Raw genomic sequence first — 19263 nt, 5'->3', positions numbered from 1 at the left:
AAGTTAAAAACGCTTTAGTTCTGAATGACAGCATCCATTAAACTTTGATGTACTTCAACTGATGTGCTTTAATGTCTTAGATGTCTTACCTCTACTTAAACAAGCTAATACACAAGCATGTAGTTGCAAGTGTAAATTGAGTCTAACGCCATGCTCCAAAGGAGAAATGTGTCTGCAGACAGCAGGAAATAATGTGTTATTTTGGGGTTTTAACTTCCTTTTATTAACTTGGGTTTGTTTAAAATAGCAAAAGTTGTGCACAAAGATCAGGTTTCTTATATACTGTTTCCAGATAAGATTACTTTAGAAATATTATTCTTTCAGAGTTTTACTCAATAATTATTTCTATAATTAGTCTGTTGACAGTTATTTACAAAAGATTCAGCATTTCACTCTGGAAGCACAACACTAGAATGCTCTTAGTATTCATTAACACAATTACCCATTAAATTTGTTCTGCTTTTGCTCATAGGTTTCCACTTTTTACCCAAATTCTCTGAAATCTTGAGCCACGCGTTAGACAAATCTAATGTGTGAAGCAAGCTAAAACAAGATGTTCACTGGCAGTCTCCCAAGTCATTAAACGCCTACCACAAGATTCTTCTCATACTCTTAGGATCAGACTGCAACTAGATAAAAAAAGCCAGTTTGTAATCTAAAGCCTGCTATTTCCTCATTCTTCTATCAAATATGAAAAATTCTTTAATGACACAATGAATGCAGCAGAATCACATTTCCCTCAATGAAGACCAATACAGGAATGCTCAAAAGCTGGCTAAATGCAAGTTACAAAATTTGGTAAGCAAAGAGATAAAAATATAAACAAGGTATGGTAAATATGCTCTTACAGCAGCCCATAAGAACTCAAAACATCCATTTTGTAAGAGAACTTTGGAAACAATAGTAGGTTATTATTAAATAAAGAAATTAGTAACTGGCTAATATTTAGCAACATCAGAGGCTAAGCATGTGGCACTGTGCATTTATCTTCCAATTAATATACTCCTCTAAAGTAACTTAGATTGCAAGTAAATGGGTAGTGAACCAACCCTTTGCCCAAGGCAGCAAAAGCCATGTGGCCCTGAAAACAACACACCACAAACACTCATCTTCGACTTTCTTCCTGAGAACTGACTGCAGACACTGCCCCAGATGTTATGCACAAAGGAGTAATAGGAAATCTCTCAAAACTCCAAAGACCTGCAACAGAACTCCTCCAGTATCTTATTAAGCATGCAATTAGGGCAGCAAATAACATTTTTCTAATCCCAGCAAAAATAACAGCATTCATTTACGTGCATCTTCCTTCTGAAACAACAACTTTGGACTGCCTGAAGAAAAACAACCACATCTTTCAGAAGTTAGGTAAATTTCTTACACAATGATGCCATGACCCACTAAGAATATGGCAAGTCTCTTGCATAGTTATTGCCTCTAATGTTCTAGTCTGGGCACTAGTGAACACCTGATTATTCACATAAACTATTTAGCCATTTATAAGAACACTATTGCAATAAAAACACAAAATACATGTGCATCCCTAGTCAAAGAAGTAAGAGCTGCTGTACTTGATTCAGACTCATTTCAAGTCTGCTTACTATCCTGCCACAGTGTAGCTGAGGTATACACCAAGGAGAAGAACAAGTTGAGCAGTGCACAGACAGTACAAGCCTTTTATGATATGAGCAGCCAGCTTCCAGCAACCCACCAGATCAGGGATTTAAGAATCAGAGACTACTATCTTCCTTCAGTTGCCTTAGTTCTTCTGTTCTGATAAACACTGAATAACAATTCCATAATTAAATTTCCCATCTAAGTCTGTGATTTTAGACCTCCCACATCTTCCTTCAGCTTTCCTCCCTTCCCACCCAGATTCCCATCATACTGAAGTAGCTTTGTATCACCAACTTTTTGATTCCTTTCGTCTCTACCTTTACTAGTGCTACTGTATCCCTTCTGAAGTGGAAAGGGACCAGGATAGATTCATAATCTGAACATACCAGGGATTTATGTGGTTGACCAAGTCTGATTTACTGTCAGGTCTTGATTTAAGAAACTCACTAGAAAATCATTCTAGTGACTTTGAATTTGCTTTTTTGACTGCTCCTAATCTTGGAGCTCTTTACAGAAGAGTGATGAAGATTCTCCTCTGACCCTCAACTTGCACTTGAAGTAATGATCATCCAAGAAGCCACTGCTGTCTGTAAATAGGTAGGATAGTTTCTCTCCCATATCCACTACATTAAAATTCAAAGATGACAGATATAAATGCCATTTTATTACACAAGCTGCACAGTATTATGATACCTTTTGCATTTCTGCACAGGTTAGCAAAGTAACAAAATCAGGCTAAGCAATTTTTTATCATCAAACTGCCACCTGGCACTTCATTTTCCCTTGGGGGGGAAAAAACCAAACTATTTGAGCATAGTCTTTAGAAAGACCTTTAGAGCTATTAAATTATGCAGGTCAGAGACAGCTCTGGCACTAAAACAAAGTAGAAAGTGTCCCTCATTTTCCCCCTGTTTAATTCAGTCCCTGAGGAGGATGACTTCTTATGGGGCAATAGACCTAAAACTCACTCCAGAAAGAGGGGTAGTAAGAAGGTGAAGGAAAAGCGGGTCAGGAGAATCATCTCAAGGAGAAGAAAATCAGCATGGCAGCCACAGGAGGAGAGGAGCGCAGGTGCATCTTACCAGCTGATCTGCTCAGCAACACTGAGCAGGAGAAATGGCAGAGCTGGAATGAGAAGTGAGGATAACTGCAAGATCTTGAAGAAAGATGTTAGACCACATGAAAAGGATTCACGGACTACAACGGAATATCAGGAATGCAACGGGCTGTGGAAACAGTAGGGAAGAAGAGGAGGAGAAAAAAAAGCAGGGGACACTAGCAAAGCTGAAGGCAGAAAAAATGGTGTTGGTAAGGTGAGGAGTAGGATATGGAAGTGTAAAAAGGAATAAACTATGTGGGAAGAACAGAGGGGAAGAGTAGTGGAGGGGAAAGCAAAGGGCAAATACAAAATATGTCAAGGGAGGAGAGATGTACAGAAATGTTTCCAACACAGCAAATCTCCTCCTAACCTTGGCACAAAGTCCAGAGGCCCACCAACCCTCCAGCAAAACTGTCCTCTTGTTCTCTTTTAAGCATTAGTTCCCATGACAGTGAGGTTACTTAAGATGGCAGGCTGTGCTGTGAGCAGAAGGTCAGAAAGAAGGAGAAAAAATGAGGCATAAAGGAAATGAACCAGTGCTGGGAAAAGAAGGGGCATAAGGAAGAAACTTCTATTTCCAAGGACAGAAAATGGAAAAATATGTAGTCCTTTCCAATTCTTTTATTCTTTGGGCATGACCTTCAGGAATAAAATCAGTCAGAATGATTTGAATGGAAAGGGGCGGCAGAAGAAGAGGAGGGCTCAAAGTTTATGTCAAGGGTGATGAAAAGAACCTGGCACTGGCAATATGTGATACAATTAAACTGCAAAAATGGAGAAAGCTCTCATGAAATCAGGCAAAAAATCTGCAGAAGGTGATTACAATTTTATTACAAGTAGACTAGAATAAAAGGAAGAAGCAAAAGTAGTGAATATTGCTGCTGACAAGCCCTGTGATAAAACAGGGAAATGCAAAGAAAATCAAAAACTGTATCAACAGAAGAAAAGCAAGCAGGAATGAAATCACAATTGAGAAGTTGTGAATACTTACACACCAGATATCATAGGGAGGTCTAAGCAACAGAATATGAAAGATACTATAGAAAGAAGAAACTGTACAATAAAGAAAAGGTTTGGAATAGAAATTAGAGATAACATTTGAAAAGCCAGGAGACGGAGTCGGAGGAAGGATGACAAGTAAAAGATTACAAGTTACATGCAAGGAGTCTTGCAAAAAGGATTAAAAACCCCTAGAATTAATAATTTTTTCCTACTCAGACTGAAATACTTTACAATGGTTATTGAAATAACTGAATGTATTATGACATTGTCCCAATCAACATGTCACTACTATACAATAGGATAACTCAGCCAAATAATCTAAGAAGAGCAACACACACTTTGTTTCCACACATTATGACATTTTCCACAGTTAGATAAAAATCAAAACAGCACATCCTTTATCAGAGGAAAAAAAAAAAAGAAAAAAGAGAGTAGGTCAAGGAGTCTTCCTTTATCCTATTATTGTCAAGACAAAAAACATGTTTTTGCAATGCCCCATGTGAAAAACAGAGTATTTGCCTTTATATTTGGCAAGAAGTATGGAAAAGTTCAGGCAATGGGCCAGATCTTTTGTCTAAAATGCATAACATTATGGCTTGGCTTTGCTAAGGACTCTTAAACAGTGCCCTGAGAATCTGGTCCCAATGCCCTCTTCTTATTTAATAACCAGCATCATATTTTTATCCCAAAGGTAAAAAAGTAGACTTATACACACACACCCCTCCCCCTAAATCTCTTACAGAAGACAGGAGCATATCTTATGATGTAAGGACTACAATAACCTCCCAGACTGATAAAGCCATATCCATAAAGAAAACAAACACTTGAATCCATGTATGAAATTACTTTAGCACAACTTTTCACAAAAACAAGGTACACTGCTGATGAGTGCTGCAGGGAGCTCGGGCACTCCCTGTTTGACACTGTCACCCTCAGCTCTTCTCTCTTGCCACTGTCACCACCTGCTTATCTCAGCACACACAAGTTGTGCCCCCACTTAAGCAGCCCACAGTGGGGTTTCACATATACACGTGTCTATATGGCTTCCTTTTGCCACAGATTTTATATACCACCATCCCTACCTGACTTGCTGTGCTTGGGTTTTGCCACAAAAATAAAAAAAATCCATCTAAGAAAACAGTTATATCATTTATAAAATCTTCCATCTCTTACACCACTGCAAGCATCCTTTTACCCTACTGCCTTCAGATTTTTAGTTATTTTAAATAAACAATAGATTAATATGATCTGACACAGATGTGATGGAGCAATGGGACTCAGTGGATCATGAGAGACACTGCAAATATCAAAGAGAGAAGAGTGGACAATATAGAGAAAAAAGGTATGATAAATGGAAGACTTAAAAGGCATACTAATGAGTGCTATTTTATAAACCACAAATATTTTTTAAAAGCCTCATTCAGGAAAATCCATGCAAGGAGGACTCCTTCCTTTAAATTTCCTTCACTATTCACAGCATATGAATTGGATGGTATGCAACAACAAAGCAATTAGTTTAAATACTGCCAGTGCTCTCACTGGTGATAATTGGTTGCTTCTTGTAGGAACATCTGTTCCATCTTTCTTAAGAAATGAAGTACAGACTGCGTTACCTAGACAACAGAATCCTTCTGAGCATCATGCACTGTAAAAGGGCAATATCAGCCTAAGTCACACTGCACAGTCACTCTCTCCACCGCTCCCTTATTGCTCCTAATGCAGCCAAATGCTGTGACTTTTTAACATTAAGCTCATATTTATTAGATCGCATACACTCAAGCCCACTTTCACATGCACTAAAAGCAGCAGCTGTGTCACTGTCCTTTGGCCAAGCAACAGTCACTTTGAGGCTCTGTATTCAGCCAGTTTCCACCACTGTGATTGCCAAATTATCAAGATCAAAATGCTACAGCTTACGAGTACCCTGAGAGCAAGTTTTATCACATCAAAAATTGATAGCTTGGTCCCTTTGAATGTGATGCATAAACAGTCAGTTGCACCACCATCCCTCTTTATTACTGGATTCTAGCACAGAAGGGACTGGTTCCTTACTGGCACTCACTGGTGTCCTCAAGCCAAATTCAGGAGAGAAGCAGCAGACTAAACTTTGAAGATGCCTTTTCCTTAAACTCACCACAATTCCATAAATATTGATAAAATGTTAACAACAATGATGAAGTGCACCAGATGACCAAATTACTTTGCATGCTTTAGCAAGATGGATGGATTGTGAGGGGGGTGAGACACTGGTACAAGTTGCCCAGAAAAGCTGAGGATGTGCCATCCCTGGCAGCATTCAAGGTAAGGCTGAATGGGGCTTGAAGCAACCTGATCTAGTGGAAGATGTCCCCACCCATGGCGGGAGATTGGAACTAGGTGATCTTTAAGGTCCCTCTCAACCCAAACCATTCTATAATTTTATGAAAATAATCCTAGTAAGAAAGCACCACAGATCTCTTTTCCAGGGGCATCTCTGCTGGGGAAAAAAAAACAAGGAAAAAAAAAAACCCAAGGAAAAAAAAACCAAAACATGTGCTCTAAAGCTACTGAAGATTAAAAATAAAAGCTTGAAACTAGTCTGGATTCAAGATGCTCAGAAGAAGCAAAAATTAAATGATCCATCTGGCCTCAGACTGAAAATCTGAATGATGGAGATAGCTGAAAATTATTAAAACATAAAATCACAGTAGAATTCCTTACTTTGACTGCAAGGCTTTGAGGAAAGTTCAGTGATTTTCAAATGTGAAACAGTACAGAAGACCATTTAGCAACAGTAAAGTATTTTTTAGGCCACAAGTATAATAAATATTTAGAGACAGAATGTAAAGCTACAAGGATCACTCATCTTCAGAAGAATTAAACAGACTGGGTGAAACCTAGGCAAGCAGAAAATCACTAATGCATAACAAATACAACATGTTGAAAAAGAAGAAACAATCATTAGTCTGAAGTGCAAAGATACTAAGGCAAATGAGGATACTGAACAAACATTGGACTTTGGTCAGAGAGAGATCATTAATCACAGTAATAAGAAGCTATTTAGGGTAGGAACTTAGAGAAATACAGCCAAAATGGATCCAAGATAGAACTAGCAGACACAAAACCACTATATTGCCTGCCAATATTAAAGACATCTGGAGATAAAGGAAAGGAAGGGAAATAGTACAAAAGGCAGCTGAGGTAAAAATGAAACTAATCTAATAAGCAAGTGAAAATATGGAAAGACAATGACAGTTGAGAAATAAACTTTGCAGGGGCCATGGGATGGCATAAGTTCATTAGCACAGAAGGAAAAGGCAGGAACTCCATGTCTTCAAGAACTGGCAGTAGATCTCCTATTTCATAACTGCCTCCAATCAAAATCGTTCTATTGATAGCTTTTTTTAGTAGCCCACATATTCAAAAAACTAATAACTTTTTCCAGAAGTATAGCCTGTCTGGTCTACGTTAACTTCAGTATGCTCAGGTGGCAACATATGAAAAAGCTCGAGGTCAATTATACTTGTGGCATATTTACATACCCACAACTTAGTGCATCCACTAGGTGCAGGCAACAGACAGGTTCCAGGAAGCATCCTGACACTGCAGTGACAGAGGAAGCATAAGCGTGATGCTCCTTCTACAAACCAGAAGCATTTTGCCAATTAGATGGCCAAATGGAGCAGAGAACACCCCTATGATGCTCACACCTTTCTTATTAAAATGCAAACAAAGCATCACACTGCAAGATGCATCACCGAATTAAAGACACCAGGTTATCCACTTTGTGTTGTACTCTTAACTACAGTGTCAAAACCTCCCTGTATCTTAAAACCCCCATACATTAATGTCTCCAGTCATCATAAAGACAATAAAAATCTCAGCAGAACACTGTAGAAGCTGTATTTAAATAGAGCTACTGCTCAATTTACCACAGAAATAGACACAGAGGTTCACAAGAACAAAAACACCACACTGAAACTTTTCACATAATGGAATTCAATTAAGTGAATAAAGTTTTAGTAGAATATTACATTTTACCTTCCATAACAAAGCTGACTACAATTTGCACACAAAAATTTGCAGAGGAAAATATGACTGCATACTAAAAGCACTATCCACTTAGCCATACACAGGGCTGAAGACAGTGCCAGATAATTTATCTTTAAAAAATCAACATTTGATCAAATTCCAAGAATTTTTCTTTCTTCCAGTGATGATCCATTTGCAATCCTACCATCTCTGTTCTATATTAAATTCATGCAGTTTAGACACTATGAACAGTATTTCATTTCTGCCTCAGACTCCATGGGAACCAAGAAGTCTCAGGCAGTTTATGGATCTGGGACACTAGAGAAACCAGTAAGGAGGACAGTTTGTGTTGGGAGTACATCACAGAATGATCTGATAAGGATGGAGAATAGGGTGAAGTCTTCTCTACAACTCAGGGAAGTCTCAGATCCACCATCAGATCTCAGCCATCATTCTTTATGAGAAGACATTTGCCTCCTTGACATCCACTGGAATTAACTCAGTAAATTTTGGGAGGCCATCAGGAACAGCTTCTTGATACACATACTGGAAGTTATATATAAATATACAATAAATACAATAAAGGTAGCACACAGTTGTTCTCAAGCAATGAAGAACTGGTTGGAGATTTGACAAGGTAGTTTTGGCTGTTGGAACCATTAACAAGTACACCTGAAGATATTCAGCACAGAGAAGAGAAGGCTCCAGGGAGATCATCTGCGGCTTTCCAGGGGGCTTATAAAAAGGAGAGGGACTTTTTACATGGGCAGACAGTGATAGGGAAAAGGAGAAGAATTTTGAACTTAAAAAGAGAGGAAATATTTTTTAGAAGTTAGGAAGAAGTTTTTTACTCAGAGGGTGGTGAGGAACTAGAAGAGGTTGCCCAGAAAAGCTGTGGTTGCCCCATCTCTCACAGTGTTCATGGACAGATTGGATGGATCTGTGAGCAAACTGATCTAATGGTGGCATCCCTGGCTCATGGCAGGGAGGATGGAACTAGGTGATCTTTAAGGCCCCCTCCAACCCAAGCCATTCCATTATCGTATGATTCTAAGATCCTGAGTGAAGAAGAGCACAGACCTGGAGCTTCAGGACAACATTCAGTTTACTGAAGAACTGGTAAGTAGCCACAGGAAGCAGCTGTGAAGAACAAAGTTGCTCAGGAAAACTGGCAGGTCTATTAAGAAATACAAGTAGGGGAGCTGTTTGGCTAAGCAGATTGTCAGAGCTCAAATGCAAGTGTATAGAGAGGTGCAAACAGGGACACACTACATGGGAGGAGTTTACAGACATTGCTCAGGCATGCAGGGATGGTGTCAGAAAAGCTGAAGTTCACCTTGATTTGACACGAGAGATGTTGAGTGCAACAAGAGCCTCTGCTACTACATTGGTTATGAAAGGCTGAACAGGCAAATGTGAGCCTGTTTCTAAATGAAGTGGACAACTCAATAATAGGAGTTACAACTTAAAAATAATCCATCATCTGAAAACCCATGCCATCACCTCTCCACCTGAGGCATAAAAATAGCCACATGTAATGTGAAATTAGAGACATTCTAGTTATGCAAAGTCAATATATTAATTTAAACAATTTTACAACTCCACACAGAATAAACTAAAACATGTACAAACTAATTTTCCTTTACGACAGGGAAAGCACAAATGGAGAAACAGAAGGAAAATATGCAACATGAGAGAAAGAATGGGAAACAGAAAATAAAGTTTATGACAAATTTAGAAAAGAACACAAAATTTACAAAACATTCCAATTGAAGCTTTAAAACATATAAGTATACACGTTCACTTGTGCGTGCACACACACAGCCCCGCAAGGAGTATTTAGGTTTCACAAGCAAGTCTTTAAAAACCTCTTCTTTGCATCATCGGCAACTCTGTTTTTCTTTACCTGAGTGATAAAGTAGCTATTTGCTTTTAGTGCATTGCTGCCTAAAGCTTAATCTGAAGCAGGTCGGCTTTGGCTTTTTGTTCATTTCTGCTGAAGGCACCATAAGTTGATTTTGCATTTGTGTGTTCTGAGAATATTCGGAATCTCAACAAAATAACAAATTAAAAGTGAAAATAACTGAGCCTAAATTGCACTGAACAGTCATTTTCCCTAGTCAAGCTGCACAGGGAATTTGGATTATAGCCTAACTGATGTCAAGTATCAAACTCAGATGTTTCCTCAGCTCATACCATGTTAGAAAGGGGCAAAAGCTTCTTTTTAATGTATCTTGCCATAGATTTATTTATATTGTTCTCCTGCTATGAGCAGAAACACAACTTAAAGAAAAGTAACCTGTGCATGAAAAGAAGTTGTAAACTTTTCATTTAGAAATCTAAAAGCACCGTTTCTTTTTTCCTTTCTCCTCTGCATGCTCTTTTTTGTTGTTAAGTTGCTGAAGGAGATAGTTGTAGTTAAGACAATGGAGCTGACTAGCTGCTTCAGATTATCTACTTTTGTCCAATTTCTTGATATAAAATTGTACTTCAAGCTGTGAAACTTCATTTTCATAAACACAACAGTGTATTCATGGGCTGATAAAAACATCAATTTAATTGATAAAGAAAACAGTTTTACTCCACATATTTACTACTTGTGTACTTTTTTATTTAATGAAGTTAATTGTTCTTTCAGATGCAATAAAATAAAGACAAAAAAATGCCTACAGAACCCTTTTGAAAAATAACCAAAGCAGGAATTAAAGTACTCTCTTACACAAAAAGCATTTAAATTACACAGGTTATAGAAGATTAGACCATGTAATGCAGAGAAATCATTCTTCCTATGGCATGCAAAACACGAGTTGTCATGTAGCTGAACCAAAAAACCTTTTTCCAGCTGATTCATACTCATAAAATCACAATGCATAGACACTTCTAGCCAACACATGCCTTAGGTCTCTAATAAAAATCCCTTCAAAAAAGGGTTTTTTTTCCTTATTTCACTACCTCCAGCTATTGAAAGAGGGAGTGGAGTTTCAAAGTTTCCACAAACAATCTTTTCTAATTAGGTAGTAGAGAATTTATGGGGAGATTTTACTTTGCCAAATATTCTACCCATTTATCCTGTCTTGGCATGGGAAAAGAAGTCCTGACATTCAAAAGGAATCTCCTACAGCAATTGTACACAGGTACAGAGTTTCAAAAAGCCTTTTTTTACTCAGCCTTGCCTCCAACAAATCCAGGGACCAAAGTCTACATAAGCCTACACAGCAGCAAGTACTGCAAGCCACTGTGATAGTCACAAAGAAAAGGCCGATACAGCTGAAGCACAGAACTTGTACCTATTATGAAATTTTATGCAATTTGAAGAGAGCCAATAGCAGTACAAATCTTCTAAGGGTTTTATAAATACTGAAAAGTTATCATTATTCTTGTACAGTTGACCTTTCCCACATTACTAAGAGACACAGAGACAGGTCAAAGATGTTTAAGACCAGCCTGGTCCGCTGTCCCAAATTAAGTAACTTCATGTTTAGCTCATTTGACTAAGCAGTTTCCAAACAGGGAGGTGAGAGCAGCTTGTAAATGATGTGCAGCACCTGACAAAGACAAAACCAAGTAAGTTTTACTAGCTCTACCTGCAAGGCACAACATGTCCCCTTGAGTCCCTGTGCCATGCTGCCAATGGCACCAGAGGAAACACATGGCAAAGACACCAAGTGCTTCAAGATGGAGACTGCAAGTCTGGCTGATTTCCTTGGCTCACTACAGCATCACAGCATACCCAAACCCAAGAAGAGGGGGACACAACCCCAGAAGAACTGCCTACATGGAAAGGGCATCGACAGCATGGCACAAAACAACATAAATACAGTGCGAAAGAGCTGCCTTCAAGAGAGCTGACAAACACAAAAAGGTTACAAAGATGTATTATTTAACCTACAAGGCTTCTAAAACTTTTCCCATCCTCAGTAATCAAAATATTTGTATGCTGTAGTACTTTGGAACGTACACTGCATGAGTAGGCAAAAGTCCTGAGAATGATCTGTGCATGTTAATTGTTCAGCTGAGCTTTCAGTAACTAATTTAACATTATAGTCTGAATTTACTTTAGCCTATACCCATAAATGCAAGTTTGAACAACAAAGGCCAACTAACGCTCCCACTAGTGTGCCACAGCATACTGGCACCATTTCAAGGCCTCCCAGAAGGAGCAGCCTTCCCTAACAAGCAGCACACAGAGGAACTGGATGCAGCAACTAAAATGGTTACAGGACCCAGACCCAACATTCACACAGGGCAAAACAGCACCAATTTAGGGCACTCCTTAAAAAACACCAGGCTAGCAATGCTGGTTTATGGCTCTGCTTCCCCTATTTAAATCATCTGCAACAGCCTGGTCTCTTTTTTTTCCCTACAGGGAAAAAAAAAAAAGTTAGTTAGAAAACCACCCTGATACAGAAAAATTGAATTAAATTTAGAATTAAAGTCACTATTTACAAAGAAGGCTAAAGTTGGTAAATTATCCTTGGAAGAAGGGAAGTTCTCATTGGCAAGGGTGCAAAATAAAAGCTAGAAAGGACCAGAAGTTGACCAAAGAATATCTAAGTCTTAACTCAAATCGCTGGTTCATTTGAAACCTTTAGTAGAGTCATTTTTTTACCTGTAGACTGTGCTAGCTGCTCTGTAAGAATATTATGGAAGATACTAAAGTCAAGATGAACAGAATCTACAGCATTCACCAAGCCAGACATCTCTTTATACACAACAAACAGGTTGGTTAAGGATTATTTCCCCTTTGAAAATCCATGCTGACTACTTCCAATCACCATCTTGTCCTACATGTGTTTGGAAATGGTTTCCATGAGGATTCTCATCATCCCCCCAACAACTAAGGTGGAGCCAACCAACTTGCAATTCCCCATGTCCTCCTTGGAAACAGAAGTGACACTTGTTCTCTTCCATTCACCCTTCTCTTTCTGAGGTAACAGAGTAGTCTCATAATGAAATCCAAGCAGCTCCCAGCACTTGTGGGTGCAACCCATCAGGTGCCACAGATTTGTGTATGCCCAGTTTAAGTGCTCCTAACCTGGACCTCCTCCACCAAGGTAAGGCTTTCTTCCTCAACCTTCTCTCTGGTCTCAAGAGCATGAGACTCCTGAAGGCTGGAATCACTGTTAAACACTGAGACAAAAAATTGAGTACTTTGGCCTTTTCCATACCATTTATTCCCATTCAGCTGCAGGCTCATGTTTCCTTTAGTCATCTCTCTGATATTCATGTACTTGCAGAATCCTTTCTTGTTGCACTTCTAGTCCCTTGCCAGACCCAACTCCACATCAGCCTTGGCTTTTCTAACCCCTATTCTTGCAAGATGAAACAGCAGCTCTATACTTCACTTGTTCTGCCTATCCCTGCTTCCAATTCATATATAATTCTATTTCTTGTCCAGGTTCAATAAGGAGCTCCTTGCTCATCCAGTCAGGCCTCCTATTGCCTTTGCTTTCTTTCCCACTTGCTGGGATGGAACTTTCTTCAGTTTGGACACGGTGATCCTTGGATACCAACAAGTTCTCCTGGATCCCTCTTCTCTCCAGGGCTGTATCTCACAGAATACTTCCAAGCAGATACCTGAAAAGATTCAAGTCTGCTCTCCTAAAGTCCAGGGTTGTGATCCTGCTTTCTGACATGCTCCATTCACTTAGGATCTCGAACCTCATCACATCAGCTAAATAAGCCAATAAAAATTGCACTGAACTTCTTCCATGCTCAGGGACAGGATACATATCCATATATTTACAATTTACATTATTGCTGAATGGCACTGACTAAGAAAAGGCTTATTACTTTTCTTTTATTCTGAATTAATTTTTCCCAAAATCCACAATTAAAAAGTTTATAGTCTCTTTACTGTGAAAAACAAAGTCCTTGAATTAACTCAGATATACTCTCACAGGAAGTGAAGCCTTTGGGACAAGAAATCTCAGATAAAGCTGTATTACCCTGGTGCTTTTTGATGAAGAAATACCAAATTCCATTACTGCTACATGTTGGCAGATTTTTCCAGTCATAGCTATTGGTTCTTAAAAGATGATGGCCAAAATATTCAACAGGAAAAAAAACAGCCTTAGCAAATAATACTCCTCTGGTCTGTTTCTTGTGTCTCCACTTCTTGTTCTAAAGAACCTACTTAAATAAGGTAAGGAAAAAATGTAAAATACAAAAGCAGCAGAATTAAAGACTTCCTTTCAACCAACCTCAGGTTCCCAAAATAAGCTAATGCAAGCCTTGAGCTGAAAGAAATGTCACATTCATTAACTAAATCATCTAAAAATATAAACACTATTTTCATATTTTACAGCTCTGCTCTTCAAAAAATGCTGCTGCTTAAGCCAAGCAATAATTTGCCTCATAACAAGAGCACTAGTTAGCATTTCAGTTATCTTCAGAACACACTTGAGTTACAGAAATTTACTGGATTTTTACACATACACAATTCTTTGAGGTATAAAGAGTCCTTTCTAATACTATCATATTCAATATAACAGAATTGGCTGAAATAAGGATTCTTTAAGCAGGGATCACCCTACAGCAGAAATAAAGCAACAATCACTTGCCACAGAAACCCCTGCCTATATAATGTTTTTATTGATATAAACTTTATTCCAGAAAAAGCTCCTACAAAGCAGCAAGAGAAACTTTATGGGTTTTGAAGTCCTAAGCAAAGGCAGAGCAATTTGATTTGTAATGTCAGACGGGAAGAGTCATCTGCCTTCTCCTTTAGGGAAAGCTAGCCAGTAGATCTTACTATAGGTATCTATGCAATAAGACACACAAAATGGTCTTGGACTGTGAAACAGAATGCCTTTCAGTTCAGCAATGTATTTCTTGAGTACAATGCCAAGTGTATAAAGTTTACAAAACTATTAAAACACTCTGAACATATACACACAAAACCAGGTACACTGGTGCCCTGTCATTTTCTCATCTTCCAAAGTGGGATTTGGGTTTGTTTTGCTGCTGGAGCAAAGTGGAAGGGTTAAATGACAAAAGAACTACCCATGACATTTTTAAAATGGCCTCTGTCCAGGCTGATAATCTTTATTTAATCAATAAACATGACCCTCTTTGTCACCTATCTAAGCCTTTAACTACAAGATAAGCTATTGATGCATTATTTAGAAATCCACCTCTTTTTATGGAAAATGCACTTGATTTTGGTCTGTTTCCATATGACAAAAACATTGTAATTTTTTTTTCAACTATTTCACCTTTACCTTTTTCACATTTCTAGTATTTTACCTGAAATTTCACTGAGGCAAATGCTGATATGCTGCATTAGCTCAGGTCACAGAGTTTTATAATAAGGTTTGAAGAAGAAGAATGAACTATAACTCATGGAATAATTACCAGAAGAACCACTGAAAGCAGTCAAGTAACTTACACAGTAGATGCCAAAATTCACAAGCTGTACTAACCTTTGTACAGAGCTTAACTAATTAAAAAAAAAATAAAATTATGTATCATGAGAGTTAAAACATAATTTGACATTCTCTCCTTCCTTACATTGCTGTCTCCAGGTAGACAGAACCAGCACCATATCACAGTGCTACCATGCCCACAGGAAAGTCTCCTTCAGACTAATCCACACATCTTCACAGCAGCACAATTTAAAACAAAGGATAATGATCAAAAAAACAAAAACCCCTCAATATTGTAAAAAATGACTTTGTAATTCCAAGAATATAACCGAATACAGATGTTAAGAGGATTTCCTATTTCCTCCAAAGGCAGAAATACTAGCAAAAAAAGGTCACTGGGTAAATCCTGTGTAAAGTGACTGACAGCAATGCAGCCACTTCTCAAATCCACAAGAAACCTTGACCTTACAGTGATAAGTACTTTAAAAGGACAGCAGTTTTATCTGTTAAGTCTCTTCATACAGAATCACCATGGACACTACACTAAACACAACCCAGTAGTTTGTTCAGTTCATGGACACCATAAGTTTCTGTCTCACATTGCATTGCACAACTGGATGTTGTATTTTAAGGCAACATTACCAGATTATAAAAAGCTTTAGGCACAATCCTAAAACACATTTTAACAGCTGACTGCATAGTGGCAGCATTAAGACAAGGTAAATATTTAATCAAGCAAGTGCACTTCTTTTGCAATGCAAGAAACACATTAGAAAATTTTATTCAGTATCCAGTATTTTGTCAGTTATGCACATTTTCAGACATAAAAAACATTTAAAGGTCAAATTCTACCTTTATTTACAAACAATTTTTACCAAATTTGAAGGGATGATAGGTATGCAATAAAAGACATGTAATAAAAATATAATTAAAGCTGGTTTTCGTTTTGCTATGAAACTTCTTTGTACTTGGTAAAACAAATTAAAAATCAGGAGAACAAACTTCTCAGATACTAAAGAACAACAAGTTACCATTAGTCTAAAATAAAATACATCATTAGTAAGTGGACTTCAGATGGTACTTGTAATCTTTCAGAACCTTTTTCTTTCACGTCAGTTTAAAAACATTCCTTTTTAAAGTAAGTCTTCATTTAGAAGTTCACATTTATTTCCCCCTCAACACATAAAAGAAGATGAAAGAAGATTTATCAGAAAGAGGCATTGCTATTACCTGAAAAGAATTAAAAGAAAATTATTATTTTAAACACTTCTTAAAAAGGCTCAGATCTGAATAATGCTTACATACTTTAAAGACAACATTTGGATAATCTTTATGTTACTTAATTCTAGGAAAATAAAGTACGTGTTGAGTAATAATGCCAGTAAAATTACTTTGGTTTATGTACACTTACTGCAATCTCTCTACAGGCCGACATGGATATCCCTGTACCTTCAATTTGCTTCAGTGCATACTCCTTTTCATCTTTTCTGTACACACATGAAAAAAAAAAAGAGAAAGAAAAATATATTTAGCTCTGACTTACATTACACCAATCAATATAAGTATAATGATGAAACACTTAATTTGGTCTGGATGAAGAAGCTGAAAGCCAATCTACTTTTATGCATAAATTACACTTTGATATGAAAAGCAAGTTTCCTTTTAACAAAGACCTTACAGTTCCCAAACAAAAACTTCATAAAAAAACCTTAGTTAACCTATATTCACTTTTCTCTAAAAACAGGCATAATATCTGCAGATAACTAAAAACACAGTTTTGGAAGACACTTTCCCTGAAATTCCTGGTTACTGTCCACAACTGAAAACACTGCAGTTGTATCCCATGCCTGGAAAACTGTCCTAGAAATATCTGGGAATGGCAATCTTTTCTCTTGATTTTATGAGCCACTCTCAAGCCATTTTTATTTCTGAAATACTACTATTTTAAACCAATTATATAATAAGCACCGGCTATTGACAGATCCCTACACAGCATGTGAAACTCAGAGCTCTGATGTACAAAGCCAGAGTATGAGAAAATGTTCAGCCCAAACACTGTACTACCCTTTTAAACAATCACAGCTTGAAGTGATTTAGAGAGACCACCAAAAGAACAAGAAAAGCAGGTAGAATCTTGAAGCTTTCATGATACAACAGAACCAGCCTACAACACTGTTTTTGCAGGATTCAGCTGTCAGTGACAGATGCTGGTAGGCATTAATGCCCACAGAGTTGATGTCCCTTTGCAGACTCACCAGTCACAATTCAGCAATCCACAATCCCCTATCCAAATTCTCCATGGAATTCATGGTAGACCTCAGTTAGCCCTTCTTCCAGTCCCAAATAATTTTGTTTTGCCACACAGAAAGATTCTCAATTTGCACTCGCTTCAGCCTCTCTGGCTTTGAGCTCCAAGCCTGTGTCCTGCCAGCTTCAGCCTGTTTCCCAACTTCTGCCAGACCCTCTCCCTCCAAAATTCACAGGAAGAGAAGTGACTAAGTGGGAAAAATATGGGGACAAGATGAGAACTTGAAATAATAGCCATCTACACATATTGTACGTAACACAGGCAAGCATTATTCTCAGTAATTTTCAGTAGCAGCTAAACCCTCAATGCATGTCTATAGTTAACACTGACATACACCTTTTGAAATAAAATTTTAACAATTCTAGATGTTTTCCAACTACACATGAAAACATGTGTAACTTCACAGGTAATAAGATCATACCTTATCTCACAGGAATTGTTTTTGATTTCATTAATTAGTCCAAATTTTAAACAGTAAATAGTAAACGCCCATCCCCTCTTATACATGGTCCTTCTATCTATGCAGAGGATTTCCATACACTGCAAAGTATTAACACAGGGCGCTTACAGAAACAGTGAAGACAAAATTATATTGTCTGCAGAACCAAAACCAGCTCTGGACATAGAAAATTGATCATTTAAACTATGGTTAGGTTTAAACTATGCAGCACAAACAATCCCGTGCACAACTATCAGCTGGAATCCCAAAGCAATGTAGTCACTACAGCACTGCATCACATCCTTCTTTTGGCACATCTACTGAGCCAGGCACAGGACCACACTGATATGGCCACCCTTGAACTAGTTCTCCACACAAAGCATTCCCTCCAGCTACTCAGAACTTCACAGAGCGAAGGTCATTGCAGAGACCAGGCATGACACCTGGCACACACTGCCTTCAGCAGCACCGCTGAACACCACCACCATGGCAACGCTGTCAGCACTTGATAGACAGCCACTCCATGCAGGAATTTAAGATACAAATGGGAAATTATGAAATATGCTTTAAAAAAATCCTAACCAATCCAACAACCTAAGGTATTACAGCATGTGGGAAAAGGAGGGAGTCTTACTGAGCTGCAACCCAGATAGCTCTAAAACACTAGGCTTTGTAAAAAAAATGAGAAAAAATAGGGACAATTAAATGCTTTTTTATAATAAATGGGTGGCAAGGATAAAGAACTGCAAAAAGATTGTATTCTTGACCTGACAATTTTTTTACCAATGGCTTTGAAACCATCAACACAGCCTCCTTTAAATACTATTTACTTGCTTTGGCAGGAATGCAAGTCTATAACTTTTCCAAAGTTAACTGTCCTTATTATGGAAATATAATAGCTAATTCCAAACGATGTCCACCAAGTGGTATTTTAGCTAATAATATTACCCATTCAAGATAATTTGAAAAAGAAAGAAATTTATTTGAAACTTCAAAAGCAAGTCAGCCAATGCCATCTGATGAATGCACAATTCTAGTTATTCAGTGAAGAAAGAAAAGAATACACAGGTACTTTATTAGCTATTTCCCTACTTGTACCAATTCAATAAATAATATCAAACGGTGTGTGTGACAGGTAAGTACACTGTTCAACTCCCTAAAGACCAATGCTCTCATGAAACACTTGAGACAGGGAGAAGTACTTATATTTCATTTCAGAAAAACTCTAGTGAACTCTGAACACATTTCAAGAAATTGTACAGAATTACACAGCAGGAAAGTTTTTACGAATCCTTTTCTGACAGATCCTATATCAGTACATTTTTTACCGGAGTGAAGCAAGCATGATCAAGTTAGCACCAAATCCAAACAATAACCACAAACCACACAGCTCTGGTATGAGGTAAAAAGCACCAATGGCAGG

At 37.9% G+C, this 19263-nt stretch overlaps 1 protein-coding gene across 2 annotated transcripts in view; it reads right to left on the bottom strand.

Annotated features, from left to right (window-relative positions):
- CDK19 (cyclin dependent kinase 19) overlaps nucleotides 1–19263 on the bottom strand; it is a 120894-nt gene that overhangs the window by 85333 nt on the left and 16298 nt on the right. For both annotated transcript variants that reach the window (XM_005518274.3, XM_088053357.1), the window contains exon 2: nucleotides 16505–16580. In XM_005518274.3, coding sequence (XP_005518331.1) covers nucleotides 16505–16580 — 76 coding nt within the window. The remainder of the gene's footprint in view (nucleotides 1–16504; nucleotides 16581–19263) is intronic.

This window comes from Pseudopodoces humilis, chromosome 3 (assembly GCF_049639895.1).
Source record: "Pseudopodoces humilis isolate 2021_Gansu_Grassland_sample_001 chromosome 3, ASM4963989v1, whole genome shotgun sequence".
Lineage (NCBI taxonomy): Eukaryota > Metazoa > Chordata > Aves > Passeriformes > Paridae > Pseudopodoces > Pseudopodoces humilis.
Note: the sequence above shows the minus strand (reverse complement) of the source record. Positions and strands in the feature narration are given on the sequence as shown.